General features: G+C 51.1%; 1 protein-coding gene across 8 annotated transcripts in view; it reads left to right on the top strand.

Moving 5' to 3' along the window:
- pikfyve (phosphoinositide kinase, FYVE finger containing) overlaps positions 1-18000 on the top strand; it is a 31319-nt gene that overhangs the window by 4715 nt on the left and 8604 nt on the right. For 3 of the 8 annotated variants that reach the window (XM_035410831.1, XM_035410830.1, XM_035410832.1), the window contains exons 3-24: positions 1129-1293; positions 3640-3723; positions 4452-4561; positions 4956-5127; positions 6073-6280; positions 7057-7083; positions 7437-7526; positions 7807-7945; positions 8384-8541; positions 8762-8873; positions 9169-9310; positions 9731-9898; positions 11319-11381; positions 11849-11978; positions 12481-12661; positions 13361-13435; positions 13974-14081; positions 14347-14487; positions 14911-15037; positions 15563-16851; positions 17333-17433; positions 17742-17813. In XM_035410831.1, coding sequence (XP_035266722.1) covers positions 1129-1293; positions 3640-3723; positions 4452-4561; positions 4956-5127; positions 6073-6280; positions 7057-7083; positions 7437-7526; positions 7807-7945; positions 8384-8541; positions 8762-8873; positions 9169-9310; positions 9731-9898; positions 11319-11381; positions 11849-11978; positions 12481-12661; positions 13361-13435; positions 13974-14081; positions 14347-14487; positions 14911-15037; positions 15563-16851; positions 17333-17433; positions 17742-17813 — 3862 coding nt within the window. The remainder of the gene's footprint in view (positions 1-1128; positions 1294-3639; positions 3724-4451; positions 4562-4955; positions 5128-6072; positions 6281-7056; positions 7084-7436; positions 7527-7806; positions 7946-8383; positions 8542-8761; positions 8874-9168; positions 9311-9730; positions 9899-11318; positions 11382-11848; positions 11979-12480; positions 12662-13360; positions 13436-13973; positions 14082-14346; positions 14488-14910; positions 15038-15562; positions 16852-17332; positions 17434-17741; positions 17814-18000) is intronic. The other 5 variants (XM_035410835.1, XM_035410836.1, XM_035410838.1 and 2 more) reach the window with 4 other exon arrangements.

The following is an 18000-nucleotide window of genomic DNA, read 5'->3' as shown; positions in this document are numbered from 1 at the left end:
GGATGGATTATTTTGTGTCTCTGTCAGACTTAAAGAATCAGGCGCATGTGTTCCTTGTTTTCCACTTTTCACTGATCACCTGCCGTTACCTGCACTTGCAGCGCAAGCTGAAACAACTACAAACAACATCCCTTCAGTGCTGTTTGAAAGTCAGTAAACAGTAACAGTAAACTGTTTGAAAGTCAGTAAACAGTTAAACTAGTCATGAGGCAGTAAAAGCTTTTTTTCAGCGATAAGGACAGGGATATTGCAGCAGCTGACAGTGTTGCAGGAATATGCTGCTGCGTTATTCGCGTCTGGCCGGTTATCCATAAACGCCCGAGTGCTTTACAGCTGCCCGCATGGGTCATGTGACCACAGGAGTCATGTGACCTGCCTGCAGCAGTGATTCATGCGGGGGGGAGGGAGACTTCCCTGTCCTGGAGGGTCATGTGGCACAGCTCTGGGTTTGGGAATGTGGCAGAGGGTTACGCTCGTGCGACGCCAGGCGGTCATGTGACATGCCTCCGCTGCCTGTCCTCCGGTGACCTCGCCCCAGAGGCCTCTGGGTGCTCTGTACAACGCTGGGCGTAACTGAGCTCGACGGCAGCCATGCCCGGCTCTTTCCGGAAGGACTGTGTTGAGTTCGGTTTAAAATGGCAGTGCCCAGTGACATCATAAACATCCACGATTCATTTACCGCAAATGAATATGTTTAACATGTAATCTGAAAAACGTAGAGAAGAGGGGTGTATTGGTAAGGACAGGAAGATAGACAGCAAGGTTCTGTCTGTGGGGCTGGTTTGGAGACAGACACATTTTTATAAAACGGGATCTGATTTCACAAGTTCAGTGTTTAAGACCCTCACTGGTGCAATATCTCTTCCTTAGAGACTGTAAGCAGGCTAACACTGGTCAACTCTTCAGGTGGTGTTCATTGTCAGGCACTATCACACAACCTTTTTTGTGATTGGTTGTAATTGGTTGTGAGGTGTAATCCTGCTGTTGTGATTGGATGTAATTTATCGTGAGGTGTAAAACTGCTGTTGTGATTGGTTGTAATTGTTTGTGAGGTGTAGTCCTGCCGCTGTGATTGGCTGTAATTGGTCATGAGGTGTAATCCTGCTGTTGTGATTGGTCTGTGCTCAGACGAGGGGCGCCCCCCCTCGGTGGCGGAGAAGGCGGAGGTGCCGGTGGCGTCTCCACAGAGGGAGGGGGGCAGCTGGTCCAGTCCGGCCCACGCTCTCCACGTCTCAGCCACGCACAGGAAGCAGCACCCCCCCGAACTGCTCCGGAGGACCTCCACTGCGTCAGGTACCGGCTCCGCACGCGCTCACACACTCATACACACACACACGCTCACACACACTCATACACACACACACACACTCATACACACACACGCACACACACACTGATACACACACACGCTCACACACACTCATACACACACACGCACACACACACACGCACACACACACTGATACGCACACTTACACACACTCATTATTGCACACACACTCATACACATACCGCACATACGCATACAATACACACACACACACTAATACGCCCAGATACATACACACACACGCGCACACACTTATACACACACACACACCCACTCACATTCACACACACACGCACAAATTCAGGTTCTTACATGGAACTACACCCTGTGCTTTGTACAGATACCCACCTGTCATTATTGTGTTCATCTCCAGCATCTTCTTCCTGCAGTAAATACACTCACCTAAGAGTTTCAGGACAGCCAGCCGTCCTGGAAGGGAATGTGTGGTGTGTGTGCGTCTCTGCTGGGCACAGAATAAAAGTGACGTGCGGTGAAATATAGAGGGTAGGCTGTTCACAGGAGGCTAAATATTAACAGAGGAGATGAGGAGAGCAGTCTTAATTTTTACAGCTGATGGGATTTGATATGTTGGTGTGTGAGGACACGGCCATATTCAGATTACATTCAAATGGAAACATTTCAGAGAAAGGCCTGTGAAACACATACTCGAGAAATATGGAACTTTGAGTCCTGGCTGCTAATTAAGTAGATAAAATAAAGTCTCCTAATCCAGCACTGACTTCTATTCCGGGTAACTGGGATGTTTTTTTTTACTGTTAAAATCTTAAAGATGCTTGTGCTGTATTTGCAGTCTAGAATGGCCAGCAGTGCCTACTGTTCGATTTGTACAGTGTTGGAAACTAATTAATCGGTTAGCAGTGTAGGTTAAATTAAACGTCCTGGAGGAAGTCCACCATTCCAGTGTGATCATTGACAGATACCGCTATCATTGTTACAGCAGTGTGATTTCTGAGGCCCTGCTCCTGCTCAAACTGGACTTTGAGGTGCAGGCCACAGGTCACAGGTCACATGGTGCTGCTGTGGACTGTGACTCAGTTACGCTCTCTTATATAAGACCCAGGCAGACGGGCGCGTACGTCCTCCGGAGCACATGCTGTCGCCCCGCGTTACCCTTCGACCTGCTGGCCCTACACTGAGTCACTGAGTGGGCGGGGCTACTCAGGAATATGCAGGCTGCACTTACCCAGCTGGCCAGAGGAGGTGCTCTTGCACAATGAAGTGATTGGAACCCTCTGCCCCTGTGGCCAGATGTGCCCTCAGGGATTCTGGGCCCCATGAATAGATATAAAAAATTGGGCCCCGCCACCCCAGGCCACCCCATCCCTGCACTTGGAAAAGTCCTAAATTCCCCCCTCCCCTCATACAGCGCCTCTGCTGTGGCCAGGTTTGGCCTACCCACAGTCCTCCTGGGACACAGGCGGCTTTGTCCCGCTCAGGGATTTGGTTCTGGGCCAGCGTTTTAGTGGGACTTACCACCAGGGGGAGCCCTTGCCTCTGTAATAGCTTCATTCGCATGATTAAATTAAGGTAGCCGACGGCAACCGTATCTGCATTCAGCCAGGAAATGTCACGGTGGCGTTTTTGTCTTTTGGAGCAGGCGTTGCGATAAGCACGACCCCCGTCAGAGTTCAGACGCTGAGACAGAGGTGTGCACTGTCACCTGATCAAAGAGCCGTGATTACTCACTGTGTTCTGAGACACACAGAGAGAGAGAGAGAGAGAGAGAGAGAGAGAGAGGTCTGTCACCGTGGTGATTAAGTGCCTGAGCCCCACCCACTTTTACAGAATAAACCCCTCCCCCTAATCACAGCTCCCCGGTCTGCATCACAGTGTGTCTGAATGTGCTCCGTTCCTATTGGCTGCCACGGGCGATCTGTGCCCGCGGCATTGTTGGAACTGTGGAGTTAGCGGTAGCATTTGGACTGTAGGAGGAGGGGGAGGAGGCCGGATTGGAGGAGAAGGAGGATCTGAGCAGGTCACCCCTGCTTTGGCCAGGTAACAGTCACAGGTATCAAAAGCAGGGTGACAAACAGGTAACGCTTGCGACAGAGAGGAGAGAACGCAGGGTGGGAAACAGAAATTCGGTGAGCTAAAAATACCTGCATTACAGGCTCCACTGTGGCCTGAATCCACAGCTCGGCCAGTAAAAATTTACGTCTTTCAAATTTAAATTTTGTTGCAATTTTGTTTCTGTTTTTCTTAAGGTGGGGGGGGGGGGGTGTGGATGAATTGCAAATAGGGGGGGGGAGGAAAGCAATATTCTTTTTTTTTCCTTTTTCCTATTTCAGCCATGGAATGGGGAGCGGACGGTCTACAGGATCCATTTTACGAATTTGCTTTCAGGCAGTGCTTAGAGTTCTCACTGTTTCTTGGTGAATATTCTGGAACGGTTTGGTGTGCAGTGTTGCTGAGCAATGGACCTAATAACCGGATTCCGTTTTAACCTGAGTTTTTATGAATGGGGTTTTGAGTTGAGTGAATTTTATGCACCTCTTAGCATGTGCTTATTGTGTGGCTGCCTTCACTAACAAAATGCAAATCAGTGCGTCAGATATGAACATGGACGTTAATGATGACTGGCTTCTTGAGAGGTATTCTCAACATTTTTTTTTTCTGTTATGTAGCTTTATGTTTCAAGGGAAATTTATACTTACATGGTTTGACCTGCCCATTCTTTGACCACTAGGGAAGCTTCATAAGCATTACATAATCCTCATGTGGTCTTGAAGGTTTGTTAGCATCCATGCCTGCTAATAACTGCTGACATTAACTTGTCAGATACATAGTTCAGCCTGAGATGATTTGGAAGTTGCCAGAGGAGGCTTTGAATGCTTATGAGTGCTTGTGGATGTTCGGTAAGTAGTGCTTACGGAAGCATTGTCTCCATACAGTCTCCATAATGATTAGCGGAAATAATAATTGACTTTTGCAGTGCCCTCTCACATGGCTGGTTGATCCCTCAAGTTTGGTGCTGCTGTGATGTCATGCTTTAATGTCCTGAGCTGATACAAGGCTACAGGAGCATGATGTTCTGCAGTACTGAGCATTCCTATGTGTGTGTGTGTGTGTGTGTGTGCGCGTGTGCGTGTGTGTGTCACAGAGGGCCGTAGGAAGTCGGAAGCCCCCCTGGGGAGTCATGACCCCCGCACCGCCGTCCAGCTCCGCACCGCCCTCAAACGACTGAAGGAGATCATGGAGGGAAAGAGTCAGGTTCGAGCCGCGCTCTGATAACAACAGCATGACAGATAGCTTCCAACAGCACGCTAACAACAGTATGATAACGGATAACAACACGCTAACAGATAACACCATGCTAATGGATAACACCATGCTAACGGATAACAACACCACGCTAACGGCTAACGGATAACAACACCACGCTCATGGATAACAACACCATGCTAATGGATAACGACACCATGCTTACGAATAACAGCAGCATGCATAGTCATCAGCTTACACCACCACACCTGATCTTAATCTCAAGAACTATATATTCTATTATGCTGAAACTGGGTCTCAGGAGGACATATTAAGGGTAATGCAGGGTATGCACAGGGATCCACGGGGGTGTTTTCCATGCTGTCTGTGCTCCGCGCCGCAGGACAGCGATCTGAAGCAGTACTGGATGCCGGACAGCCAGTGCAAGGAGTGCTACGACTGCAACGAGAAGTTCACCACCTTCCGCCGCCGCCACCACTGCCGGCTGTGCGGCCAGATCTTCTGCAGCCGCTGCTGCAGCCAGGAAATCCCCGGCAAGTTCATGGGCTACACGGGTGAGTGCTGCGGGAGGGGGGGCACCGGGGGGGGGGGGGGGGGGTGGCGGGGGGCAGGGGGTGGGAGCAGGGGGACCGTGGGCATTGAAGGTTAGTTATCCATGCCTGCTAATAACTCTGACATTAACTTGTCAGATACATAGTTCAGTATGAGATGCTTTTGAAGTTGCCATGGCAGGCTAAGAATGCTTATGAATGCTTGTGAATGTTGGTAAGTAGTGCTTACGGAAGCATTGTGCAGTCTCTATAATGGTTAGCTTAAATAATAATTTTTTGCAGTGCTGCTGTGATGTCATGCTCTGTCTTGTGGTCAGCCTGGTGTATTGCAGGCCTCCAGGCTTCTCTGACACCCAGCATCTGTATGTGTGTGTGTGTGTGTGTGTGTGTATCCCTGTGTGTGTGTGTGTGTGTGTGTGTGTGTGTCCGTGTCCCTGTGTGTGTGTATCCCTGTGTGTGTGCGTGTGTGTGTATCCCTGCGTGTGTGTGTATCCCTGTGTGTGTGCGTGTGTGTGTATCCCTGCGTGTGTGTGTATCCCTGTGTGTGTGTGAGTGTGTGTGTGTATCCCTGCGTGTGTGTGTATCCCTGTGTGTGTGTGCGTGCGTGCGTGCGTGTGTGTGTGTATCCCTGTGTGTGTGTATCCCTGTGTGTGTGCGTGCGTGCGTGTGTGTGTGTGTCCCTGTGTGTGTGTGTGTGTGTGTGTCCCTGTGTGTGTGTGTCCCTGTGTGTGTGCGTGCGTGCGTGTGTGTGTGTGTCCCTGTGTGTGTGTGTGTGTGTGTGTGTGTGTGTGTGTCCCTGTGTGTGTGTGTCCCTGTGTGTGTGTACATGCGTGTGTGCATGTGTGTGTGTGTGTGTGTGTCCCTGTGTGTGTGTGTGTGTGTGTGTGTGTCCCTGTGTGTGTGTATCCCTGTGTGTGTGTGTGTGTGTGTGTGTGTGTGTGTGTGCAGGAGACCTGCGGGCCTGCACGTACTGCAGGAAGATCGCTCTGAGCTACGCGCACTCGGCCGACTCGGGCTCCATCGGGGAGGATCTGAGCGCGCTCTCCGACTCGCCCTGCTCCGTCTGCGTGCTGGAGCCCAGCGAGCCCCGCACCCCCGTGGGGGGGCGCAAGGCCAGCCGAAACATCTTCCTGGAGGAGGACCTGGCCTGGCAGAGGTGCCCCTCCCCCCCTCCCCTCTCCTCCCCGCTCCGGCATCATCCCTGCATCACCCCCATCCCTTCCTTGCATCTCTCCCCTCCCTGCATGCTATCCCAACCCCCCCTCCCGCCCCCGCATCACCCCCACGCCGTCCTTGCATCGCATGCTATCCCTCCGCCTCCCCCATCCCAGCCTGCCCCCCTCCATTCACCCCATTCAGAATTCCCCTCCCGTAGATCAAGCTCCACCCCCCCCCCTTAAAGGGGGTTTAAATCCTTCAATTGGAATGTTGCTCACCTCGATTAATTTAACTGGAGATATTTTTGGTTTTATTTTAGTGCGGGCTGGAAAAATTTGCTAACCCACCACTTTATTTCCGTATTTTCATTATCATTTCATTGTACCTTACGTTTTTTTTGTGTGGATGAGCAATTGAATCATATACAGCAGTATAGGGCATTTTTCAAATATATTTTCAATTTGGCCCACACTGATACTGCAAAACAGGAAGGTGTCTGTCCTCTATTCCCGAGGCCAAACGTGCTGACGTTTGTAACAAAAAAAAAAAGTGGGTTATCAATTTTTTATTTTTTCCCCTCTGAAACTCTTTGATTCCGTCAGTTAGTGCATGCACTGGGATCAATAATCGCACAGTGTAGCTGATGGTAGATGCCTGCAGCCTGCAGTGTTCCTGAAACTGATGTTCTTGACCGAAACGATTTGACCTTCTCAATACATTTGTATTGAGCCCGACTGTATTGAAAAAAAACTTTTTTCTTTTTTCCTTACATAGAAAAACTCCCATTGGGATGAGAAAGAAGTGAGTGATAGTGTTGTTTTTCTCTAGAGGTTTCTTCTCCGCCTCTTTGAGTGAAAGCTTGCTGTGATCACCATTGAATTAGAATTTTTGCATGTCTGCGTACTGATACAAAATGTAGTTTTTTTCACATGAACTAGGACGGAGAGAAAAAACATACTCAAGTACATTGTACATTTCCGGTTTGTTGCAGAAAGTAATGCTTTTGTGTGTGTGTGTGTGCCTGTTTGTGTGTGTGTGTGTGTGCGCGCGCATTTGTGTGTATGTGTGTACACATGTGCATTGGAATATTTGTATGTTTTGTGCGTGTGTGTGTGTGTGTGTGTGTGTGTGTGTGTGTCTGCTTGTGTGTCCAGTCTGATCCATCAGGAATCGCAAGGCAGTGGCATCAGCTCCAGACTGACTGCGGTGCCAGAAGATGTGGGCAAATCTCCAGCAAGGAAGAGGTGCGTGTGTGTGCGCGCGCGTGTGTGTGTGTGTGTGTGTGTGTATGTGTGTGTGTTTATTATTCATACTGTACCTTACCAGTTTGTGGATCATTAGCTTAACCTGACTATCTGCTGCTGTGTTGTTTTGTCTGACATGTTCTGCGCTTCTGTGAAGCGTCTGTATGAAAGTTCACTGCGTTATTGGTGAGAGGACTTGTGCTGCTGATCAGTGTTGGCTGGGCTGGCTGAGACGCTGGTGTCTGTGACGAACCCAAATCCATGTCCTCTGTGGCCACAGGTCAGCCAGCATCACCAACCTCTCCCTGGACCGCTCTGGGTCCTCCATCGTCCCGTCCTACGACAGCTCCGTCAGCCCCCAGACCAGCCGGGCCCTGCCCAAAGCGGACCACAACGAGGAGGAGCGCAAGATCCTGCTGGTACCCCCCCACCCCAGAACATCCCCCCACCGCCTCTGAAGGGGGGGGGCTGGCTATGCCAGCTTCTGCTCTTCATTTATCAGCCCGATCTTTTATTCTGTTTGACGTTTTTGACAAAGTTGTGTGCTCCAGACTCAGACTGCACACTTTGATTCACCTAGTTATTGTGTTTGTTCCATAGCTGTCCTGGTTAAAAGTGTATTAGTAGCATTTTAGCAGTTGTATTTTAGTAGCATTTTAGTTTAGTTTAGTATTTTTATTTTAGTATTTAGTATTTTTGTTTCTCTTTTAAACCGCAGATGTGTTTGGGGTTTGCCGTGGTTTGAGTGGTTAACTGCATCAAATGCTGTTCATCCTTAAGTTAAATTACATTTAGGTAAAGTAATATGTGATAAAACTGTGGCGTTCTGGAATTTGACTGTTTTTTTCCCGCGCTAGGATTCATCCCAGCTGAAGGACCTGTGGAAGAAGATCTGTCACAACAGCACAGGCATGGAGTTCCAGGACCATCGCTACTGGCTGCGCACCTACCCCAACTGCATTGTGGGAAAGGAGCTGGTCATCTGGCTGCTTCGCAACGGAACCATCTCCACGAGGTACAGGTTTCTCCTGGGGTTCGGATACGCCTTTTTATCGCCGTGGTTACGGGAAGTCATGGAACCCAGGGGCTGTTGGTAATAATCCTCTCTCTTGTTCTCTCTCTCTCTCCCCCTCTCTCTCGCTCTCTTTCTCCCCACCTCCCCCCCTCTCTCTCTCCCTCCTCCCTCCTTCCCTCCCCCTCTCTCTCCCTCCCCCCTCCCCCCTCTCTCTGTGCAGGCCTCAGGCGGTGGCTATAGGACAGGCGTTGGTTGATGGACGCTGGCTGGACTGTGTCACTCACCATGACCAGATTTTCAGGGACGAGTACGCTCTCTATCGCCCTCTACAGGTGTGGGTTCCAACACTCTCTTCCAGTTACTGTGCCACACATAGTATCTGTATTCAGAAGGGCAAAATTCTGTCAAAATAATATGACCAAAGAGGTACTGTTTTGCCCTTTGACCTGTGTAGCAGTTGATGATGGTGAAGATGATGATGACGATGATGATGATGATGGTGATGGTGGTAGTAGTGATGAAAATGGTGATGATTATGATGATGATGAAGAAGATGGTGATGATGATGGATATGATGATGATGTTGTTGATGATGATGACGGTGATGAAGAACACCCCTCTCCTCAGAGCACGGAGTTCTCTGAGACCCCGTCTCCGGACAGCGACAGCGTTAACTCCCTGGAGGGACACTCCGAGCCGTCCTGGTTCAAGGACATAAAGTTTGACGACAGCGATCCAGAGCAGCTGGCGGATGAGTACCCCATGCCCAGTACGACGCCTAAGGCTAACGCCCCGCCCGGCCTCCTGCTCCCTCACTCACCTGTTCAGACTAATGAAGTATTGCAGATCATACTGAGTGTGTATGCTTAGATTTACACTCTCACACTTTCTTTCTCTCTCTCTCTCTCCCTCTCCCTCTCCCTCTTTCTTCCTCTCCTCTGCTCTCCCTCCCCCCTTTCACTCTCCCTCTCCGTCTCTCCCTCCCTCTCCCTCTTTCTCTCTCATTACCTCGCTTTCCCTCTCTCTCTCTATCTCCCTCTTTCTTCTTTTCTCTCTCTCTCTCCCTTTCTCTCCCTCTCTCTCTCCCCCCCCTCTCTCTCCCTCTCTCTTTATCTCCCTCCCTCTCTCCCTCACCCTCTCTACCCCTCCCTCTCTCCATGCACACACACACACACGCGCGCACACACAGACTCCGCCAGCCCCAGTAAGAGAACCTCGGTCAGCAGCTTTCAGTCGGCGGTGGACAGCGATTCTGCCGCCTCCATCAACCTGAACGTGGAGCAGGACAACGTCAACTTCCACATCAAGAAGCACTCCAAGTACCCGCACGTGCCCCCGCACCCGGCCGAGCAGAAAGGTGCGAGACCCCTGGAGGAAGCTCGCCTGTGCCTGTTCCGCCAGGGCCCGCTTCTGACAGCACCTTCCTGTCAGCCCGTTGGTTTGGAAGCCGGGCCTTGTTAAAGCTGTAGCCCCGCCCCTTCTGTCCCTCCCACACACCCCTCTTTATCCTGAGTCACCCCGTACTCTGGACCTCACGGGGAATTAGCACGGGTGACATCACAGCGGTAACGGCTGTGTTATTGCGGGGCGGTCTTGATGAAGCCGCCGTTGCTCACGGCTAAAAAGCTGGGCCCTGACCGCATGAAATATTTATAATGTTTCTAATGTGCCATCTATTTTTACCGTATTTAGTGCTGCAGTACCGGCTGACATTCAGTTTGGGAAAAGAGTTTTGCTTTTTTTTTAAATGATTGCGTCAGAACGTAGAATGCAGAGTAGAGTGCTGAGTGCCGGTTAGCACTTGCCATTGTTCGATAATTATCAGGAACTATCTGAGGTGTAAATTGCTGTGAATGAATGCTACCACACAGGAGCCACTCAGCTACCATGCTCTGTTTGTGCTTTTCCTTGTCCATTAACCCACAAGCAGCACTGAGCTAAAGATGTCCAGTTAAGTGACTGGACGGTATCTCCTTCCACAAAAGGAGTGGAACAGGATGGCAGTAAATGGAAAATCACTGTGATCAATGTTCCTCAGATGGGGAAAGAAGGGACTCCCATTTGTGATGTAAGAGAAGAGGAAGAGGAAGGGCTATTAGCACTCAAATGCTCTAGCAGCTTCCCATTCTGTTCATTCCACGTTATTGTGTGACTCACGGACGTTTTGAGAGTATTTCTGGCCGTTGATAGTTAATTTCGAAAGGTATGGCTGTTTCCTCTTTGTTTTTATTCTGCAATTTGCTGTTAATTTCCTAGAAAAAGGAGGACTATTTGTGTGTCTTAGGATGTGCTAAAATCATGTCCATATCAGGACTGGCTTGTGGGTGTGCTTGACTGCTAATCAGCTTCTGTGGAAAGGGTTTAATTTAACCTGGTATTTGTGTGGGTTCTCTGTTTGCGAGATTAGTTTCTTTGCTTAGCATGCGCACTCTGTTCACATCATCATCTCGGTTTCGATTAAATTTTTTTTTTTTAAATGTGCCATCTGTCCTCATCGAACCTTTTCTGCCCGAACTCTGGTGGCTTTAAGAATGTTAAATGTTGGCAGACAGTTGGAGAATGACATGGTACCTTGAGTAACAGAACAGTGACTAACGGCCCTCTTTCCTTTGATCATGAAGCGGTGTTTAAACAGAGCCGCAGATTAGCTGAAGGGATGACATTTTTCCTGCCAGATATTGGCGTTGACAGGCTCCTCAGTCAGGGTGTCAGATAAGGGGACCGTTGTTGCGGTCGGTGTTTGTTCTTGCGCTGAATGACCTTTCCATGACCTTTAGCGGAGCTCCTGGTGACAGAGGACGGAGGGCAGCAGATCGCCATCAGTGACGCGTTCATTAAAGGTAAGCCCCCCCCCACCCCCACCCCCCAGCACTGGCCCAGGAAGTGATGTTGTGACGGGGTCCAAATGTTACTTGTTGGTGGAGCATGTAGCATGTTGAAATATCTGTCTTTTAATCTACGTTTTATTATTGATTCTTTTTAAGAGGAGTGCCCTTATGGAAATGAAATATTATGGACTATCCTGCTATGTTGTAATTGTGTGTGTTTTTTTAATGATAATATAATAAATTATAGTTATTATAGTTTGTGTGTATCATAAAATATATTATAATGCACACAAAATTAGCCAGAATAGAACCGAAAACTCATTCAGCATTCAGGCTTGTACAGTCACATGATAAAAACAGACATGAATAAATAAAAATAGATTTTGTGCAATATGACATCTATGTATCTATATCTCACAGGGCTCTTGCTACATATTGATATTCCCTAGTGATACTGATATCCTGATATCCCCTTCCAGAGTCCCTGTTCAACAGGCGGGTGGAGGAGAAGGCCAAAGAGATGCTGTTCACCCCGCTGGGCTGGCACCACAGCTCGCTCGACCAGCTGAGGGAGGAGAACGGGGAGAAGAAGGCCATGGAGAGGCTGCTGTGAGTGTTCAGGGCGACGTTCAGGCAGCGTTCAGACAACATTGAGATAACATTGAAACAGCATTGCCCGAGAGGTCACTGGTTCGTCCCACTGCTGAATCTGTGTGCTGGTCTGGTCCATAAACCATATACCGCCCGTGTCGTTTGAGAATAACAGGGTCAGCATATTCTCAGTTTGTGCGTCCGCAGTGCCTGGTCTGGCCAGCAGTGGCCGCTAGAGAGCAATGAAACCAGCGGAACTAGTTTGGGTACTTACCCCCCCTATCATTGCCCAGCGAGGCTGAGCCAATCACTGCCTCACGGCCTTAGCTCATAGTCACAGTCACACAGTCATATTGTTCCTGTGGGATGTGAAACAGGAAGTGGGCTCGTATCACTGATTATTATTATCACTGAGTGCGTGCTGATGATTGTTCTGTAATTAGTCTGCTGTTTATGGGTATAGCGTAACGTAATGGTGTAGCTCCTTCAGACTTCCTCTGTCTCCATACCCTCTCTGCAGCTCCGCCAACCACAGCCACATGATGGCGCTGTTGCAGCAGCTGCTGTACAGCGAGTCCCTCTCGCTGTCGTGGCGTGACATCATCGTGCCGGTGGTGCGGCAGGTGGTGCAGACGGTGCGGCCGGACGTGCGCAGCTGCGACGACGACATGGACATCCGCCAGTTCGTCCACATCAAGAAGGTCAGAGCAGAGACCGGCGAACGGCCTGTCCGCTTCGGCTCGGACCGCACGGCACCCCGACTCACACCCGACTCACACCCGACTCACACCCGAATCACACCACAACCCGACTCACACCCGAATCACACCACAACCCGTCTCACACCCGACTCACACCCGACTCACACCACAACCCGACTCACACCCGAATCACACCACAACCTGTCTCACACCCGACTCACACCACAACCCAACTCACACCGCGACCCAGCGAATTCAGACAAGAACCCCGCCTCCTGTTACGGTCTTGGTCACGGTTTTCTTCTGTTGATTTGTCAAGAAATGTTGTCTCTTGGGCTACCCAAATCGACAGCAACAGTTATGATGAGCACTGCATGATGGGAATTTCCACACTGAGGAGAAAAAGGGGGAAAAGCCTAAAAAAAGAAATGTTGGTCAAAATCGAGCCTTTCCGAGAGCCTTTGAGTTAACAGGCTGCTGTTTCTGAGTTTCTGGTGTTTCACAAGTTTTCACAAAATTAGCGTTAGCGTAGCGCCAGTGCAGTCTAGCACTGCGATGTCTCACGACTCAGGAGTGAACAGAGCCCCACACCCAGTAGTCATGGGATATGACGTTAGTGTGTGTGTCTGGCACACACCAATTATAACCAGCCAGTTGTATTGTGTCTTTTTTTTTCTTTTTGTTTTTTTTTAACCCAAGATCCCGGGCGGGAAGAAGTTTGACTCTGCTGTGGTGAACGGTTTTGTTTGCACCAAGAACATCGCCCATAAGAAGGTAGGAGTGTGTCATGCGACTGTGTGGAAAAATCAGAATAGTGTAATTACCCCACAGACTACAGTGTGGTATATACAGTTAACAGTGTACATCCCCTATAGCTGCTCTAACAGTGTACATCCCCTATAGCTGCTCTAACAGTGTACGCCCCCTATAGCTGCTCTAACAGTGTACATCCCCTATAGCTGCTCTAACAGTGTACGCCCCCTATAGCTGCTCTAACAGTGTACGCCCCCTATAGCTGCTCTAACAGTGTACATCCCCTATAGCTGCTGTAACAGTGTACATCCCCTATAGCTGCTCTAACAGTGTACGCCCCCTATAGCTGCTCTAACAGTGTACGCCCCCTATAGCTGCTCTAACAGTGTACGCCCCCTATAGCTGCTCTAACAGTGTACATCCCCTATAGCTGCTCTAACAGTGTACATCCCCTATAGCTGCTCTAACAGTGTACATCCCCTATAGCTGCTCTAACAGTGTACATCCCCTATAGCTGCTCTAACAGTGTACGCCTCCTGGCTGTTCTCATTCTCCACAGATGAACTCCTACATCAAGAACCCCAAGATTCTGCTGCTGAAGTGCTCCATCGAGTACCTGTACAGGGAGGAGACCAAGTTCACCTGCATCGACCCCATCGTGCTGCAGGTCAGCGCCCCCTGCTGTCCCAGCTAATGCGCAACATTCTCACAAAGTTGTTGTGACTTTAAAGGACAATAAATTGTCATTTAAGAAGGCGTTAGATAAATCAAAATGTTATCATTATTATTAGTGTGGTAGTAGTACTGTTTGTAGTAGTATTTGTATCAGTAGTATTATTGTGCTTTTGTGATACCGCTCAGTGATTGGCTGAATTAACTGGTGTTCTAAAAACTCTTTTGACCGCGAGTTTCGTCCGCGTTTCGTCCGGCAGGAGCGGGAGTTCCTGAAGAACTACGTGCAGCGCATCGCGGACGTGCGGCCCAACCTGGTGCTGGTGGAGAAGACCGTGTCGCGCATCGCCCAGGACATGCTGCTGGAGCACGGAATCACGCTGGTCATCAACGTCAAGCCCGTCAGTGCCCCCCCTCCACCGTCGCCCCCCCCCCCCCCCTCACCTGCTCACTGACCACCTCCCACTCGCCCAACCGTCTGAGCTTCAGCCATGTCTCAGAATGTCTATGTGCTTCATCTGTGTGCCTGTGCTTTCAAAATGGCCCCCGCACACACAAGGAACAAGATTTTAGGATAACTGTTATATAATGACTTCCACCGCCACAGAAATCTTTTTAATGGTTACTATCAGTAATGTAGAGAAAGACAAAAAAAACAAATAATTAGTTGTTCTTCAAATTTTTTTGTTGTTGCTTCATTTCAGTTCCACGTGACTGCCGAGCTGTTGAGTCTTGTTATTTTCAGGGACGGGAGGGATGTAGTCATCAGGTGTGTAGTCATCAGGCATGTGGTCATCGCGTGTCTGTTTATGTCTCGTCTGCAGCAAGTGCTGGACAGAGTGAGCCGTATGACGCAGGGGGACCTGGTCATGTCCATGGACCAGCTGCTGACCAAACCCCGCCTCGGCACATGCCACAAGTTCTGCCTGCACTCCTTCCAGCTGGCCAACAGTGAGTGGGCTCTCTTCTCTCAACTCGTCTGGTCTAGGCAGCACTCTCTCCTCTCGACTCGTCTGGTCTAGGCAGCACTCTCCTCTCTCAACTCATCTGGTCTAGGCAGCACTCTCCTCTGTCAACTCATCTGGTCTGGGCAGCACTCTTCTCTTGACTCATCTGGTCTAGGCAGCACTCTTCTCTCGACTCATCTGGTCTAGGCAGCACTCTTCTCTCAACTCGTCTGGTCTGGACATATAGTATAGATGCACTGCCAGTTTTTGCATTTATCATCAGTGTTTGGTTTGGTTGTAGAATTTAATGTCCTCCATGCCACTGTTAGCTTAAAGTACTTTTAAAACACTGAATGTGTATCGACATGCGTATATTTTGATAACCATAAAGAATATTGTAGATTACATCTGGGAGGACAGCCCTGGTTGTGTGAATACTGGGTCAGTCTTCATTGGTCAGATTTGAAACTGCTGTTGAATGGCCAGCTCGGTTGCCACTCACCTTTCTTCCCCGCTGTTCCATTGGCAGACGAGGCGAAGACGCTGATGTTCTTCGAGGGCTGCCCCGCCCACCTGGGCTGCACGGTGAAGCTGCGGGGCGCGGCGGAGTACGAGCTGGCGCGGGTGAAGGAGATCATCGTGCTGATGATCTGCGTGGCGTACCACTCGCAGCTGGAGATCTCCTTCCTGATGGACGAGTTCGCCATGCCGCCCAGCCTGGCCAAGACCGGCTCCTTCCCCTGCCTGCTGGAGAGCGCCACGGGCGAGGAGGAGGAGGAGGAGGAGGAGGACGAGGAGGACGGAGGAGAGCGGGGCAGCATGGACGGCAGTGACCCATTCCAGTCGGGGGACGGGGGGGCGGGGCTCCTGGAGCAGGACGGGCCCCCGGGGAAGCCGGCGGCGGGGGCGGGGGCGGAGTCATCGCCCCGGGACGGCGGGAGCCCCAAGGGCATGGCGGCGGGCTCGGCCTCGTCCTTCACGGGGCCCGAGGGGGCGGGGCCGGACGTGCTCACCTCCACCCCGGTCTCCTGCCCCCCGGCCCCGCCCCCTCCCGTGTCCCCGCCCTTCCTGATCCCGGACCTGGAGGCGGAGGCGGGGGCGATGGCGGGGGCGATGGCGGAGGGGGCGGGGCCAAAACGGGCGCTGTCGCGGGGCGACTCGCGGGACAGCTCGGGCTCGGAGACGCCGCCGCCGCCCCCCGCCCCGCGGCTCTTCCGCGACCCGCTGCAGGACGACACCGGCATGTTCGTGGCGGAGCAGGTGGCCTCGTCCGACGACCGGCTGAAGTCGCTCTCGGCGGCGTTTCGGCAGGAGCTGAAGGACATCATCCTCTGCATCTCTCCCTTCATCACCTTCAAGGAGCCCTTCCTGCTCACCCCGGCCGGGCTGCGCTGCCCCAGCCGCGACTACTTCCCCGAGCAGGTCTACCTGTCCCCGCTGCTCAGCAAGGACTTCCGCGAGCTCGACGGCCGCCGCAAGAGGCAGCTGCTCAAGGAGGCGGGGCCTCCCCCGGGGGGCGTGGCCAACGGCGTCGCCGCGGCGACCGCGGCCCCCGCCCCCCGCTCCATCCGGGTGCTGCCGTCGCACCGGCTGACCAGCATGCGCATCGCCGAGCAGCTGGGCGGCAGCCAGGACCTGGCCCGCACCCTGGCCGACTTCCGGGCCCAGGGGGGCCGCATCCGCGCGCGGGACGCCGACCCCTTCGCCCAGGCCCCGGCCCCGGCCCGGGAGGCCCCGCCCCCCAGGGCGCCGCCCGTCAAGGCCGACAGTGAGGAGGAGCGGGGCCCGCCCCAGAGCGACATGACCTGGGCCACCAAGGTACGGAGGAACCGAACACATATATTCAGAAATATATTCTGATATATTCATATATTTCAGACTATGATATTGTTACATTTGCTCGCTTTATGTGGAGAAATTATAAATAGTTGCTGCTTTCAGATACTGCAATGTGTTCTTTCTGAAAATTACACACATATATATATACATATAATTACATTGTTTAAAAAGTCTACATATTACAATGCAATACAATATATTACAATAAACTGCAGTATATTTCGGTTTCCATTATGGAGGGAAATGAACACTGTCCTTACTGTATATATTTTTTAAAAAACATCCATTAAACCGATACGTGTGCGCAGTATGCCTAACGATTTATCCAGTTTATGTGGGTTTGGATAGACCAAAATCCAGGAGCCCCTCTGGCGCTAGCTGTCAGTGCTACCTGATCACAGGTAGACGTCAGTTAGTTCAGAACTTCAGGGTAAGTCAGTTGTGTGGCTCTGCTCCGCAGATGGACTGCCTGAACCCCATCAACCACCAGAGGCTCTGCGTGCTGTTCAGCAGCTCGTCTGCGCAGTCCAACAACTCGCCCAATCCCTGCGTCAGCCCCTGGTAAGCCCCGCCCCCAACCCCTGCGTCAGCCCCTGGTAAGCCCCGCCCCCAACCCCCGCATCAGCCCCTGGTAAGCCCCGCCCCCAACCCCCGCATCAGCCCCTGGTAAGCCCCGCCCCCAACACCTGCATCAGCCCCTGGTAAGCCCCGCCCCCAACCCCCGCATCAGCCCCTGGTAAGCCCCGCCCCCAACCCCTGCGTCAGCCCCTGGTAAGCCCCGCCCCTCTCGCTTTCTGGACAGACATCGTCATGCCAACGAGCTTTTACTGACCCTGCTCTTGTTCCTCCTCTTTTGCTTTCTGTGACAGGATTGTGACGATGGAATTCTACGGAAAGAATGATCTGACCCTCGGCATATTTTTAGAAAGATACTGTTTCAGGTAAAAACGTTATGGATTTGGAGACTTAAATTAAACATTTAGGCAAAAATGTCTGTCACTGTTCTCCATGTCCCATCTATTGGTGGCTTTGAATGTTTGAACGCTCTGCTTGTAAGTGGTGAACTTTCTTGAATGAGTTGCATCGATTTTCCAGTACTTGTTGATTTCTGCCATATGTGATTGCAAA

This window comes from Anguilla anguilla, chromosome 3, assembly GCF_013347855.1.
Source record: "Anguilla anguilla isolate fAngAng1 chromosome 3, fAngAng1.pri, whole genome shotgun sequence".
Taxonomy (NCBI): domain Eukaryota; kingdom Metazoa; phylum Chordata; class Actinopteri; order Anguilliformes; family Anguillidae; genus Anguilla; species Anguilla anguilla.
The sequence above is the reverse complement of the archived record's forward strand: the minus strand, read 5'-3'. Positions and strand labels throughout refer to the sequence as shown.